Source organism: Papilio polytes, unplaced genomic scaffold, assembly GCF_000836215.1.
Source record: "Papilio polytes unplaced genomic scaffold, Ppol_1.0 DF820711.1, whole genome shotgun sequence".
Classification (NCBI taxonomy): domain Eukaryota; kingdom Metazoa; phylum Arthropoda; class Insecta; order Lepidoptera; family Papilionidae; genus Papilio; species Papilio polytes.
The window spans coordinates 1,171,033-1,183,569 of record NW_013528493.1 but is presented as its reverse complement, the minus strand read 5'-3'; the positions used below and the strand labels follow the sequence as shown (position 1 = coordinate 1,183,569).

The window sequence follows — 12,537 nt, the reverse complement described above, 5'->3', positions numbered from 1 at the left end:
ACATTGTGATGCAATCTAAACATATATGTGTTTAAATTCAAAAATATGTTAAGTCAACCAACCCTCATTGGCTGGGAATGGTTTACAATAGTCCAATTGACCCTAAAACTTAAGATAGGCTCCCCTTATTAAAGACTTGTAACTCATGCGCAAAACTTTGCCGATAGCCTTATGACGACACACGTTCACTGAAAGTACTAAACGTATAGATATAATGGGTTTTTGGGGGCGTCATCGGCAAACCTACGCAAGAGTAATGTAATAGCTGATCAAAGTAATATTTTAGTTTATTGATATTATTTTACAAACATATGATTTAGTTTAATTAATTATTCAGGTTACATGCGTTTCCGGAATTTCGGGTAAGATGTAGGTCTTATTATAATTTTATATTTTCATATATTTTGATTTCAACATTAATAAAATATCAATACTTTAGCGACGTAAAAACAATCTTCATTAAAAAAAAATACGAAATATAATTCGGAAAGTTTTTTATAAACATAAATTAGTTAATTTGATATTATCTATTGATGTTGAATAAGAAAGAATAGTAAGTTTCATATAGCTTAGTTTCATCTACCATTTAAAGTCAAAGCATTAGGTTAGCACATTCATATGTACACTGTAGGCCAAAAGTTTGAGTTATCATTTACAGATTTAAAATATTCTGCAAATTATAACGTGTGTACAAAGTGGTGTCAAACTTTTGGCCGGCAGTGTATAGTATAGTGATAGCATTTGTTCTTAAATATTTTAGAGTTTTTGCTAAACAATCACAGTGCTTGCTACAGTTAGTAAGTTTTTTTATGGTAATAATTTTTGACAACATCTATAGTAATTAATTTTGTATATTGGATAGAGAATTTTAAGTGGCTTTAGAATTAAACAAGTGATTGATATTGTATAAGAAATTCTAACACATATGAGTCTTAGTGTAGAAGTGTGTATGTGGTAACACAGTATATTTCAACACCGTATAATTATATTTTTATTGTGTTTATTGCTAATAGTGTTAATTTTTTGTTCGTTTGATAAAAAAAACTTATTTAACATGTTAAATTGTATGAAACTCCTTATAATTAATCTTTTATTTTACAGGGTATGAGCAAATATGTCGATAATGACAACATAAGGTACGTTTAATTTTATTTCATTAATATAACAATCAATATTAAATTATAATGAATTTTTAAATTTACTCAAGTATTTACTGAGATTTGATATTATTCATAAGTGAGAAAGTAATTTGTATTTCTATTTTTCAGAATATTGCGTTTTTTACAGTGAATAATAAATATTTTGTAACTTTTCAGACCCCATACTCTTAGTAAGGCGGATAAGAAAAAGCAACACGGCAACACGGGTACTATGAAACTGATGTCAGCTCACGACGAGAGAACTCTGGATACGGCGGTAGCACTTGCTAATGAGATAACAACCAAGTAAGTATAGATTTTCATTAAATAGAAGGCAATATTTATTACAGTTTGTAAATATCTTACCTTAAAGTCATCAACGCAATACGCAGTACTTCCCCCATCACCATCATCATTATCGTCATTATCATTATTATCAACATTGTCGTCGTTGTCGTCGTCATTATCACCATCGTCATTGTCGTCGCCATCATCATCATCATCATTATCATTATTATCATCAGCAGCAGCAGCAGCAGCCTTTATCTGCCTACTGCGAAACACAAACATTTTAGAAGCTATATGTAAACTATAATGCATTTCATGAGTAGAATTTTAATGTGTTAATATAATTGACAAACGAGTAGCTATAGTTTGATTATTTGATAATTATCTTTCAGACTTTGTGTGCATGAATTAAAAAAATAGTAAGTAGCCTATTACCTACCTATTAAGTACCTAGTTCTATCAATATCAATGAAAGTTTAGATGGATGGATGTTATAGTTTGTAGTCTAAACGGCTAAACGGATTTCAAAGAAATTTGGCATAGACGTAGATGATAGTCTGGAAGAACATAGGCTACTCATTTTTTTATAATATCACGCCGAGCGCGTCACAGGCGAAAGCTAGTATAATTATATGTTTTATTTACAGATCTATGAATGATCTAGACGGTGACCAGAAAGTGCCAAGTTCCCCTAATGATCGTTCCAAGTTCCACTTCAAGTTTCCATTGGTGTCTTTACACCAGACCGCGACACATGACGGTGATGCCGCTGGTAACTTAATAACTTATACTTTGTATTTTTCATACTTAATATTATAAACAGGAATAATTTGCAGTTTTGTATTGAAAAAACTCGAAAATAACTTAGACGATTTCAAAAATTCTTTCACCATTAGAGAAAGAAGATATATTTTCCTTTTTTATAATTCCAAGTGAACGAAGGCGCGATGTTAAATATAGTGTGTTGGTGGTATTTAAAAATACTAAAGACTCGTTTATTTGCAGGTAAACATGAAAGACGTAATTTTAGTGAAGAAGCAAAAAGCGTACCGGATATTCAGGTACTGTATATTTTATTTTATAACAAAAGATGGATGGAGCTTAATATAATTTTGTAAAATATTTTATACCATGTCAATACAAGTATACGAGGTGGCATTAAACTTGATAATTGATTTAGTACCTTTCAAAGAAGTCACCGGTGAAAAAATGATAACTATGTCCAATCTATAGCTATACTAATATAATAAAGCGTAAATATACACTACTTTGTGGCGTAAGATGTCAGCAATTACAGCATATTTTTGAATATTTCTCTCTTTAATAAAAAGCCTTACACTCATGTCACGCTTTAAGCTCTATATTTTCACGCTTTTAAACTTTGGGGGTACAAATATAGGATAAAATCCGTAATGTGGGAAAATGACCCTAAGCTACAAGCTGTCAACATCAAGGAAGTAAGATTTCTATAGTTTTTCATCATGTCATGTCATTTTGACATTGCAATTGATAGTTTAACAAATGTAAACAATGTAATAAAATAATTATAATTTCATGCGGATGAAGCCGCACGGCAACAGCTAGTAATGTCACTTGTAATATGCATTTTGGTCAATTATTGAATAAAGACAGGTTTTCTTCTTAATAGTATAATAAAAAATCTTCTATTTCTTTTATATTTCTGCTACAGCTATTATATTCTAATCCATTTTTTTATAACAGTCTACAATAACGGCGGAAAGCAAGCTTGCTTACGCAAGTCTGATTGAAGAACCGATGCCATCAACTTCTCTCATATCTCATATGGAAATGACACACAAACCTGCAACAGTACCGAAGCCCGCGCCACGTTTTAAAGAACCTCGGGCTAACTTTCTCTCTCTGCAGAAACAACCGATTAACAGGTAATTCTATAAATACTATTTTTGTTAGTGTTACGTTTTATTCTTTATCTATACTAATATTATAAAGAGGAAAGTTTTAATTTTTGTATGTATTGAAATAACTCAAAAACTACTGGGCCGATTTCAAAATTTTTTGCACCATTAAAAAGCTACGTTGTCAGTGAACAACATAGACTATGTTTTATATTATTTTTTAATTTCACGCGGACGGAGTCGCGGACGAAAGCTATTATTAATATAATCCATAATTATTAAATTAATGTTTCAGACCGTCATCATCAAGAGATGCTATGGAGCAATTGCATACTAATAATGTAAGTTACAAGATTGCTTATATTCCATACAATTTTAATAAATAAATAAAATATAATAAGTATATCTATACTAATATTATAAAAAGGAAAGATTTTTATTTTTGCATGTATTTGATTCACGTAAAACTACTGGATTTTAATAATTCATCATTGGAAAGATATTTTTACTGTCAATAATATAGGTTATAGTTTTTAATTTTACTGACGTATGTTGCATAACATTTTTTTTTATTTTTAGACCATAAACGAGCTGCCTCTACCACCAAGGAGTACTAAACCAAAATTGATCGATAAACCTCGACACATAAGAAAGTATCCATTAAAACTACCAAACGCCAACCCAAACCCAGAGGTTCTACCGAAAACTAACAATGAACAGAATAATCAAGTTATAATATACCAGAATGCTATAACTTGCACAATGAAACAGAAAAATGTAGAGGAAAATAATCAAAAGATTTGTAACCAAGGTGTGGATGTATTCGATGGTCCTTCGAGAATTAATTTTGATACGAATCCATTTACTAATAGATCAGGGCAACGTCATCCGAATCCGTTTAATCCGCCTTTAACAGTAACTGACAATGAAGATGTATGCACGTGTCCTACGATAGAAAGGAAATCTCTCGGCAAAGGTATTTACTGCTACTATAAATAAAAAAATAATTACATAATGGTTCTAAAGATCATCAAAATCGTATCAAAAATATAATATTTTATTACAAATTTTTTTTTAAGGTATAAACAGAGATTTAACAGTCCTAAAATATTCTAAAATGTTTATCATAATGTACATATGTAGTGGTTTAAAAAACACTTGGAAATACAAGAAATTTGATTGTAATTACATTATAATTACTTACGTATACAGGGTGTTTAGTGAGATAATATAGATACCGTAGTGCCCCCCTTTCGGTGCTTGATTTTCATTTAGTAATGTAATACAATTAGATACATCTCATTTTTCCTAATTTTCAATTACATATTTTTAGATTAAGTTTATTCAGTTCGTTTTTTACCTAAAACGATCGCTAAATATCCCATTCTGAAATATCGATATTGTCTAACCAATCACCCTGTATAAAAAGTCTTTGCAAACCCTCTTATAGTTTCCTTTAGAGACACGAGATGGCGTACTAAACTTGATAACTGATTTATTACCTGTCAGAGAAATTACCGGTGATTTCGGTCACTATGCTTACTATATTTTTTTTAAATTTCCATGTAGATTACGTTTCTGTAGAAGATTTACTTGAATTTGCGGACCAGAAGCCCTGCGGCAGACAACGCGGCGTCGAGTCCGATGAAGTTCGTATTATGAACAAGGTGTTAAAACATCAGGTAATTTATTTATTTATATATATACTAGTTTTCGCCGACGACTCCGTCAGCGCGAAATAAATAAAAAAAAAAAGAAATGTAAGTAGCCTATTTGTTCTTCCAAACTATCCTCTACATCTATGACAAATTCATAGAAATACCTTCAGCCGTTTAGGCTACACACTCTAACAAATATCCATCCATCAATATAAACTTTCGCATTTATAATATTAGTATGATTAGTATGATATATATCTATTTATTTTTTTTTATAAAAAAAGGTAAGGCCGAACTTATACATTTACTTTTTAGCCAATTATGATGAAATTCGTCCAAATAATATTGTCGATAAATAATATTGTAATTATAGAGTCTTATTTTTAGGGACTAAATTATCAACAAACAATATATTTGTCAATTTTAACCCTTCATCCAAGAGTCTAATCTGACCAACAGCTTATTAAAAATATCTACTGAAAGTACAGGGAATACGTGAGATTTTGATTTTAGTGTGATAACATTTTTTGATATAAAAACAGTCGGATTAAGGATTAAAAGTCGCAGAATCATAAAATTACTGTTACTAAGAGTTTCACCTATTATACAACATTAATGTCACAAGATAATTAGCGCTAATGCAATATTGTATTCTGGTAAACCTATTGGAACTTGCCCTATTTAGTTGATAAGATAAACGCAAGCCCTTGACCTAAACAGACAGATAACAGATTTCTATTTACCAATGGTCCGAAACATTTATTAAACCCAAATTCTTGTCAAATATTAGGTATATTAGGTGTATTAACTTTTATATTAAGATTAAATCTTGATTGGTACAAATGAGTTACGCAAAATATACTTGGAGTTGCAGATATCAAAGCCCATACTAACAATTATACTAGCTTTGGCCCGCGACTCTATACACGTGGAATTTAAAAAAAACCAGTAGCCTTGCTGTTCTTCCAGACTATCCTCTACAGCTATACTAAATCTCATCAAAATCCGTTCAGCCGTTTAAGCTACAAACTCTAACAAACATCCATCAACTACAAACTTTAACAGTGGTAGAGTTCGCTTTAACATCTTCGCATCGCTTCTCCTTTTTCTTATAAGAAAAGGATGGGAATGGAACGTGGTTTTCACGGTAGAGAAGATGCATAGGAATGGGAAATATCCTCTTTATGTGCGTCTCTCTTCCGCCTTTTAAGAGTAGGCAACGCATCCGCTTTTACGAATGTCTATGGGTAGCGGTCGCTTTGACAGTTTGGCGTATAAAGATGGCCGCTTGCTCGTTTGCCATTTTATAATATATAAAATATCTAAACTTTCGAATTTATATTAGTATGATTTACGAGTTGAATTTGATTACAGACAACACCGGAGGAATGCCTCGAAGCTTTAGAAGTTAGCGATTGGAACGTGCACCAAGCTATCAAAGTGATAATGGTGAAGTTGTCAGTGAACACGCCCCTAGTGACCCTTGAGGAATGCATGCGGGAACTCGCGAACACCGCCGGAGACACAACTAAAGCTACCGCTGCCATTGTCGCGTATTTAAATGATTTAAGACAATAAATAATTAAAATAACTTTTGACTTTCATTTTCTTTGAAAAACCGACATATTAAAGATTAAAGTAAGTTTTTTCCATCACGGTCAAAGAGGGAACACACACAAAAAGACAATAGATCAAATAATTTCAAGATGTTTATGGATGTAGGAATATGAGGCAATGGGTTCGAATCCCTTGATTATTGTTATATTAAAAATCTTTATTTCTCACCCTATACAAGTAACAAAAAAATGTTATTTCTAACCATCGTAACTTACCTAACTACTAAATCCTGATAGGGTTAAGACATGAATGTATCTTAAATTTAGTTGGTACTAGCTTTCGCCCGCGACTCCGTTCACGTGGCATTAAAATGAAAGAAAGTGAGTAAGCCTATGTGTACTTCCAGACTGTCTACTAATATGCCAAATTTCATCGAGATCTGTTTAACCGTTAGGTTACAAACTCTAACTAACATCCACCCATCCATTCATCTAAACTTTCGCATTTATAATATTAGTAAGAAGTAAGATTACACTGCAGCAGATGAGAGACAGAAAAAAATGACTTATAAAATACTCTTTTCATTTTCTCGTTGCAGAATTTTACACCCTTTGTTTGCTTTACACACAGATGTCCCTATTACATAAAATGACCTCAAATAGTTTGGCGCAGGAGCCCCGCTGGCTACCTCGGAAATTTGTGTCAGGTCATGACCCAATATAAGATACCCGCACGGAACAATGAAACAAAGAGAAATGTGAGATTTCTATTTTTAGTAGAAATGACAAATTTAAAGTATTTTAATAATGAAATAGATTGTTTGTTCTTATTTATTTAATTACGTAAGCGATTAAGTCTAGATTAGACCTAAAAGAAAAATTAGTGTAATTTTCGAATGACAAAGAATAGAAAATATATAGCTGGTAATTATTAGTTAGTGGTGTATACCAACCACTTATTGTTTCTCAAATAAACCGTCATTTGTTTATCATAGTATGCATTCCACGTTTCTAGCACAAGTATTATAAAAGAAACAAATGCATAACTATTCGTCTCGATCAATGGAAACAACTTTCCATCGTCAAACGTCTCACCTTAATCGGGCCCCCAACCACATGGCCGATTCAATTAGGCAGAGGCAGCGTTGCTCATACTACCAAAGTTTGGATAACGTTACTCAACTGTTATAAAATACCATTATACCACGACCTATGAACCTAGTTAACTTTTCTTCAACCTCATACCATTATTATTTGTTCCAACGTCACTGCAGAACAAGGTTTTCTGGTGACCTATTTAGCGCTTAACGAAAAGCTACTCACGCACACATCAGAAAATTATGCAACTAAAGTTTCGTTACGGAGTCGTTCCTCGTTATTTCTCACGCTCATAATCATGGTTAAATAATGATCGCTTTTCTAACTAACGTTGTCGAAATGCTGTACGAGTGATTATCAAATAATTAATAAATTTCACTTCTAGAAAATCCTTATATTTAGTCAGCGTTGTTCAAGCAAAGTAAAAATGCAGGTAGGTGTGTGTAAATAGGTACAATTAAATTTCAAGTGTTTTATCCACGATTGCAAATAGTTTTTGAGATTAGAGTGCATAATATATTTGTAGATTTGGGAGTCTTTGTGTTAACCGCATCAGTCCGCAAGAGTAGGTATAGTCGGATCGGCGCATGCGCGAGTTTTTCGGCCTAGATCTCGTCCGGGGCCGGTGTCGGTGTGTGGGAGTGTGCGTGCATCGCGCGGGCCGAGGTCCCCGCGCATGTGTTGGTGCGGCACGTAGGACGCCGCTCGACCCAGATCGCGTCGCTGTCGCCGCTCGCCGCTCGCCGCCCGCCGCCCGCCGCACGCTCCACACCGCCGACCGGGATGGCGAACAAGTTTCACAGCATTTTCGCACTGGAAAATGGCTCCAGCTATAATAGAATTGATTTGATTATTTCAACCGAATAATCCCACACATCATAAAACCTAACTTCTGTTGAAATTACTGGCAACTAGTAGTGATGTGAAAGAAATGAAGAATAAGAGTTTAAAAATGGAATGGATATCAGAGATTTGAATTAGTTTCGACAGATGTCGTAGTTTTTACATAAAATGACTTTTTTTTCTAAAATGTATTATTTGTAAGAAATAAAGTTTTTGCTAGTTTCCATAAAGTATTTCCATTGCCAACATGCGCAATCAACTGCAAATACATTACCAACTTGGGTTTAGCACGAAAAGTTGTGATTAGCTACTTATAACTTAGTGTATATCTTCCTTCACTTTCTCATCATCATGGCATGTAACAAGACTCTGGAATTATTTGACAGTGCTACTGCACATATGATTAGGTAAAAAAAAAGTGACGACTGAAATGACGGAGGGTAGATCGATCGGAAGGACGTAAACATGGTGCTCCGTCTCTCCATGAGCGGGATAAGGACAGAGATTTTAGGAATAATGATGATGACAACTGATAAACTGAATAAAATTAAACTACATTTAATATCTATTAGCTTCACAGTATTAAACTGTGATGCCTCTTGATTGTATATCGATTGTAGTAGGAAAACATGATGAAATGATCTGAGGTTTCCATCTTAGACATCTCCGATTCATCAGATTTATTCTATTTTGGTTCCGTGGTAAGAGAATCCATCGATCGAATCAAGAGGATTTCCACATTGTAATCTGTATCCATAAAACCTTCTCTAAGCTGGAGGCGTAGCATGAAGTACGTCCATTCTTACCGGATGTAGCGGACACACTCAGGGCCGCTTGGGTCGCGCCCGACTATGCGACCTCGCACCTACTCACTGGGCTCGGCAACTTTCGCTAAACACTACAAGAGATGCGTTTGTGTGTTGAAAGTGCGTACCACTGTCCACACATTTTAAGTGATAAAGTCTATCTCTATGGCTTTTAAGCCTCAATGTCTATCCCATGTATCTAACATACAAGACACCACAAAGTACAAGAGTTACTCGACTTTAAGACGCAGTGTATTATAAGGAATGGAATATACATTGTGATACTAATTAGCGCTTTGTTTCATTGAGTTTATTAGGAGTGAAAGTAGATGAACCTTCTATCCTTGTTATAGTTGTATTCTTGCTGTATACATTAATTTGACTTAAAATTCACTTAATTACTTTCACGCAACCATTTACAACAAAATGTTTACGCTTAGAAATGTATGTTTAAAAGTTAAAACGTGTTACTTCGGCAGTGGTACTTTTTGATTACCCACGGACATGCCTTGTTGCGTTATGTAAATGGTCAGAGGTCGGATTTCAATTGCGCGTGACACTTACAATTCTAACTGTATCCCGTGATGTTCATTCATATAATGCTCAACTTGACGTCTACCCACATTTGTACATGATAGCTTACGTTGGCGAAAATTTTAGTAGCGATCTACTGACATCCAATGTATGTAAGTATCGGTGATCAAGCGAGCTATGTACTACTAGACTGTTTTAGGAAGTATTGCAGCCCAACATGAACGAAGGGTTCTTAAATAATGGCGATAGAATTATTATTAAAAACAAGCCCATCCCAATTATCTCTTAGAGTTAGTTAAAGTTCACTTATCAGCTAAACTACTCGTAGCCTGGGAAAGATCGATTCTTCTTTAACGTATCCCTAATCAATCTGACAATAAAAATTAATGATACCTACTGCTTGCAAGAGACCTATTTAAACGTTGGCTTTGCAATACGTGCAGGGTATAATTTATTACATACTACATTATATATTTACTTTGATGACAACATTTGCAAATCAGATAATGTTTCGATACGGTCTCTAAACTGATTTTGCCTAAATTTATATTTGATAACTAAATATTGTTATATTGTTCTTCTGTGGTCCAGCAATAATTTAATCAAGGAAGTTCGCCATCCGCATCAGTCATCTGTAGCGACTGAAATCTTTTTGTTCTCAGTGAAACTCTGCAGAATTCGAAATGGGTTAAGATAATCTCCTATATCCTTTTCAGCGAATATTCTGTTTTTTTCCGTGACTTTGTTTGAAGAGATAAATGTATGTACATAGAACTGTTGTATTTATAGTTTGAATAATGCATATTAAAATAGAATATTCCATTAGAACTATAGACTTAGTAACATATTGAACATATCCGCGTAACGTAATTATTAGAAGTTTCGAGTATGAAATTAGAAAAATCATTTCCGCCAACCTTTGTACATACGAGTATACTTGTGTAGTAGCACGTTAGTATATCAGTCAATCAGTTATTCTTTGTATAAAAATGCAAAACGGGTATTTCATATTATAATGTGAATGATCTTTTTGAAAGATACATGTCTAGTTATGCTAAATACATAGGATAACAATAGATACGACTTTGTTTACGACATTCGCGTCCCACTTTAACTATTCTATTGACATCTAGAATTATGAAACAATATCGAGGATAAAAAACGGTGAATGAAAAATTATTTGAATAAAATATACGAGTGAGGACAAATAACGGTACAATTTTATGTTAATATAAGACGCAGATAGAAATTCAAATTCCACTCCAATTTGCAACATCTAGGGATCATTGACGTATTTTGAAGCACAGATGAAAAAATAATCAAATAAATATTTTTTTAATTGTTATGATCACGTATCAAATTAGGTTACACTAGTATTCGAGAGATTCAATTCATGTTTATAATAACAGTACCTATGGACAAATAGCAGACCCTATGAAAACAGGTACTGTTTGTATATCAACATGAGGTTAAAAATGTTTTATAAGTCTCAGATCACCTCTGTTACACTGCATCAGATAGAATCAAGATGTGTTAAACTATTGTTTAATTTATTTAAATAATGAATACCAGATTCGGAATCGGCAAATATTTGTTGCCTTCGAATTTATGTTCGAGTTGAATGAACTTTTTATTAAATGTCCACAGATTGTGATTCATTTATTCTAGATAGACAAATTCGCACCGGTTGGTCAACATCACAATATCCTGACATATTCGTAGATTCTCTTTGTTATGTGAACGGCGGAAAAAGGTAATGTTACTATGTGCACATCCAGTTTCATTGCATTCTGATTGCGGACAAGAATTAATTGTTATAAATTGTACAGCGACTTATGAATGACCTAGATTAAAAAAGCCGTTTCAAGCCCTTTGAAATGGTACTATTGAATGCACCCCCCTCGTAGTTAAAGGTGTCGGAGCGTGATTTTATTATATTCATGAGGTCGATCGCCACGTGAGCTTTCGTATTCCTATTTTATAACGTGACTGGATTTTTTGTATTACGTCCCAGATATAGCGATATTAAAATTCAATATTGCAGAGAAAATTATGTCATTCTTTACTTTTCATATCCGTACATTTTAAAAGTAAAATTTATTTCATCTCTTTGTACTGTATTCTCCACAAACTCTAGACAATAACGACGTCAGCGGATAAATCCTTTGTAAATTCTTACCTTCCAAATATTAGAATTATTGCATCTCTCGTTTGCAAATTAAATTTTAACAATTAATTCGGTGGCTGTTATGTGTAACCTCGGCTTTTAAATCTAAATTATTATTATTTAAAAAACATGTCTACATTTGCGAATACAAATATATATTTTTTAAGTTTATTTATAACACGAACCATGCTCAGAGTTAATCGAGATAGAAACAAAGCCGCTGATTCCGCTGTTTGGACGAGATCCTCAAATATTTAATTTACGGGGCTGTGGCCGCGATGAAAACGCGACGGCTGCACAGCGGGTTCCGCACATGTAGGCCACCTAGTTTTCCGCCACCACAACCCTGGCCGGCCCCCCGCACCCCACATCGCTGACACCCTTGCACCACCCTGGGGGATTCCGTGCCCCCGCGACCTATTTATTTCCTGCTTTATGTAGGCGTGCTCGTACCGTTCCCGCACAGCTTTCGGTTGCTATTTACCTATGTAAGGCTTAAACAGCTTCGTATTTTATATCACTGGAATAATTCAATTTTTACTTTATAATACTATGGTTTACCATTGTAGGG

General features: G+C 33.7%; 1 protein-coding gene across 1 annotated transcript in view; it reads left to right on the top strand.

Annotated features, from left to right (window-relative positions):
- Positions 1-6,553, top strand: part of LOC106110270 (tyrosine-protein kinase PR2) — a 15,988-nt gene extending 9,435 nt beyond the window's left edge. The window contains exons 18-26 of the mRNA XM_013292035.1: positions 1,102-1,136; positions 1,317-1,445; positions 2,075-2,199; positions 2,433-2,488; positions 3,150-3,331; positions 3,600-3,645; positions 3,884-4,280; positions 4,874-4,986; positions 6,337-6,553. Of these exons, the coding sequence (XP_013147489.1) occupies positions 1,102-1,136; positions 1,317-1,445; positions 2,075-2,199; positions 2,433-2,488; positions 3,150-3,331; positions 3,600-3,645; positions 3,884-4,280; positions 4,874-4,986; positions 6,337-6,540 (1,287 nt within the window). The 3' untranslated portion in view covers positions 6,541-6,553. The remainder of the gene's footprint in view (positions 1-1,101; positions 1,137-1,316; positions 1,446-2,074; positions 2,200-2,432; positions 2,489-3,149; positions 3,332-3,599; positions 3,646-3,883; positions 4,281-4,873; positions 4,987-6,336) is intronic.
- The last annotated feature ends 5,984 nt before the right edge of the window (positions 6,554-12,537 follow it).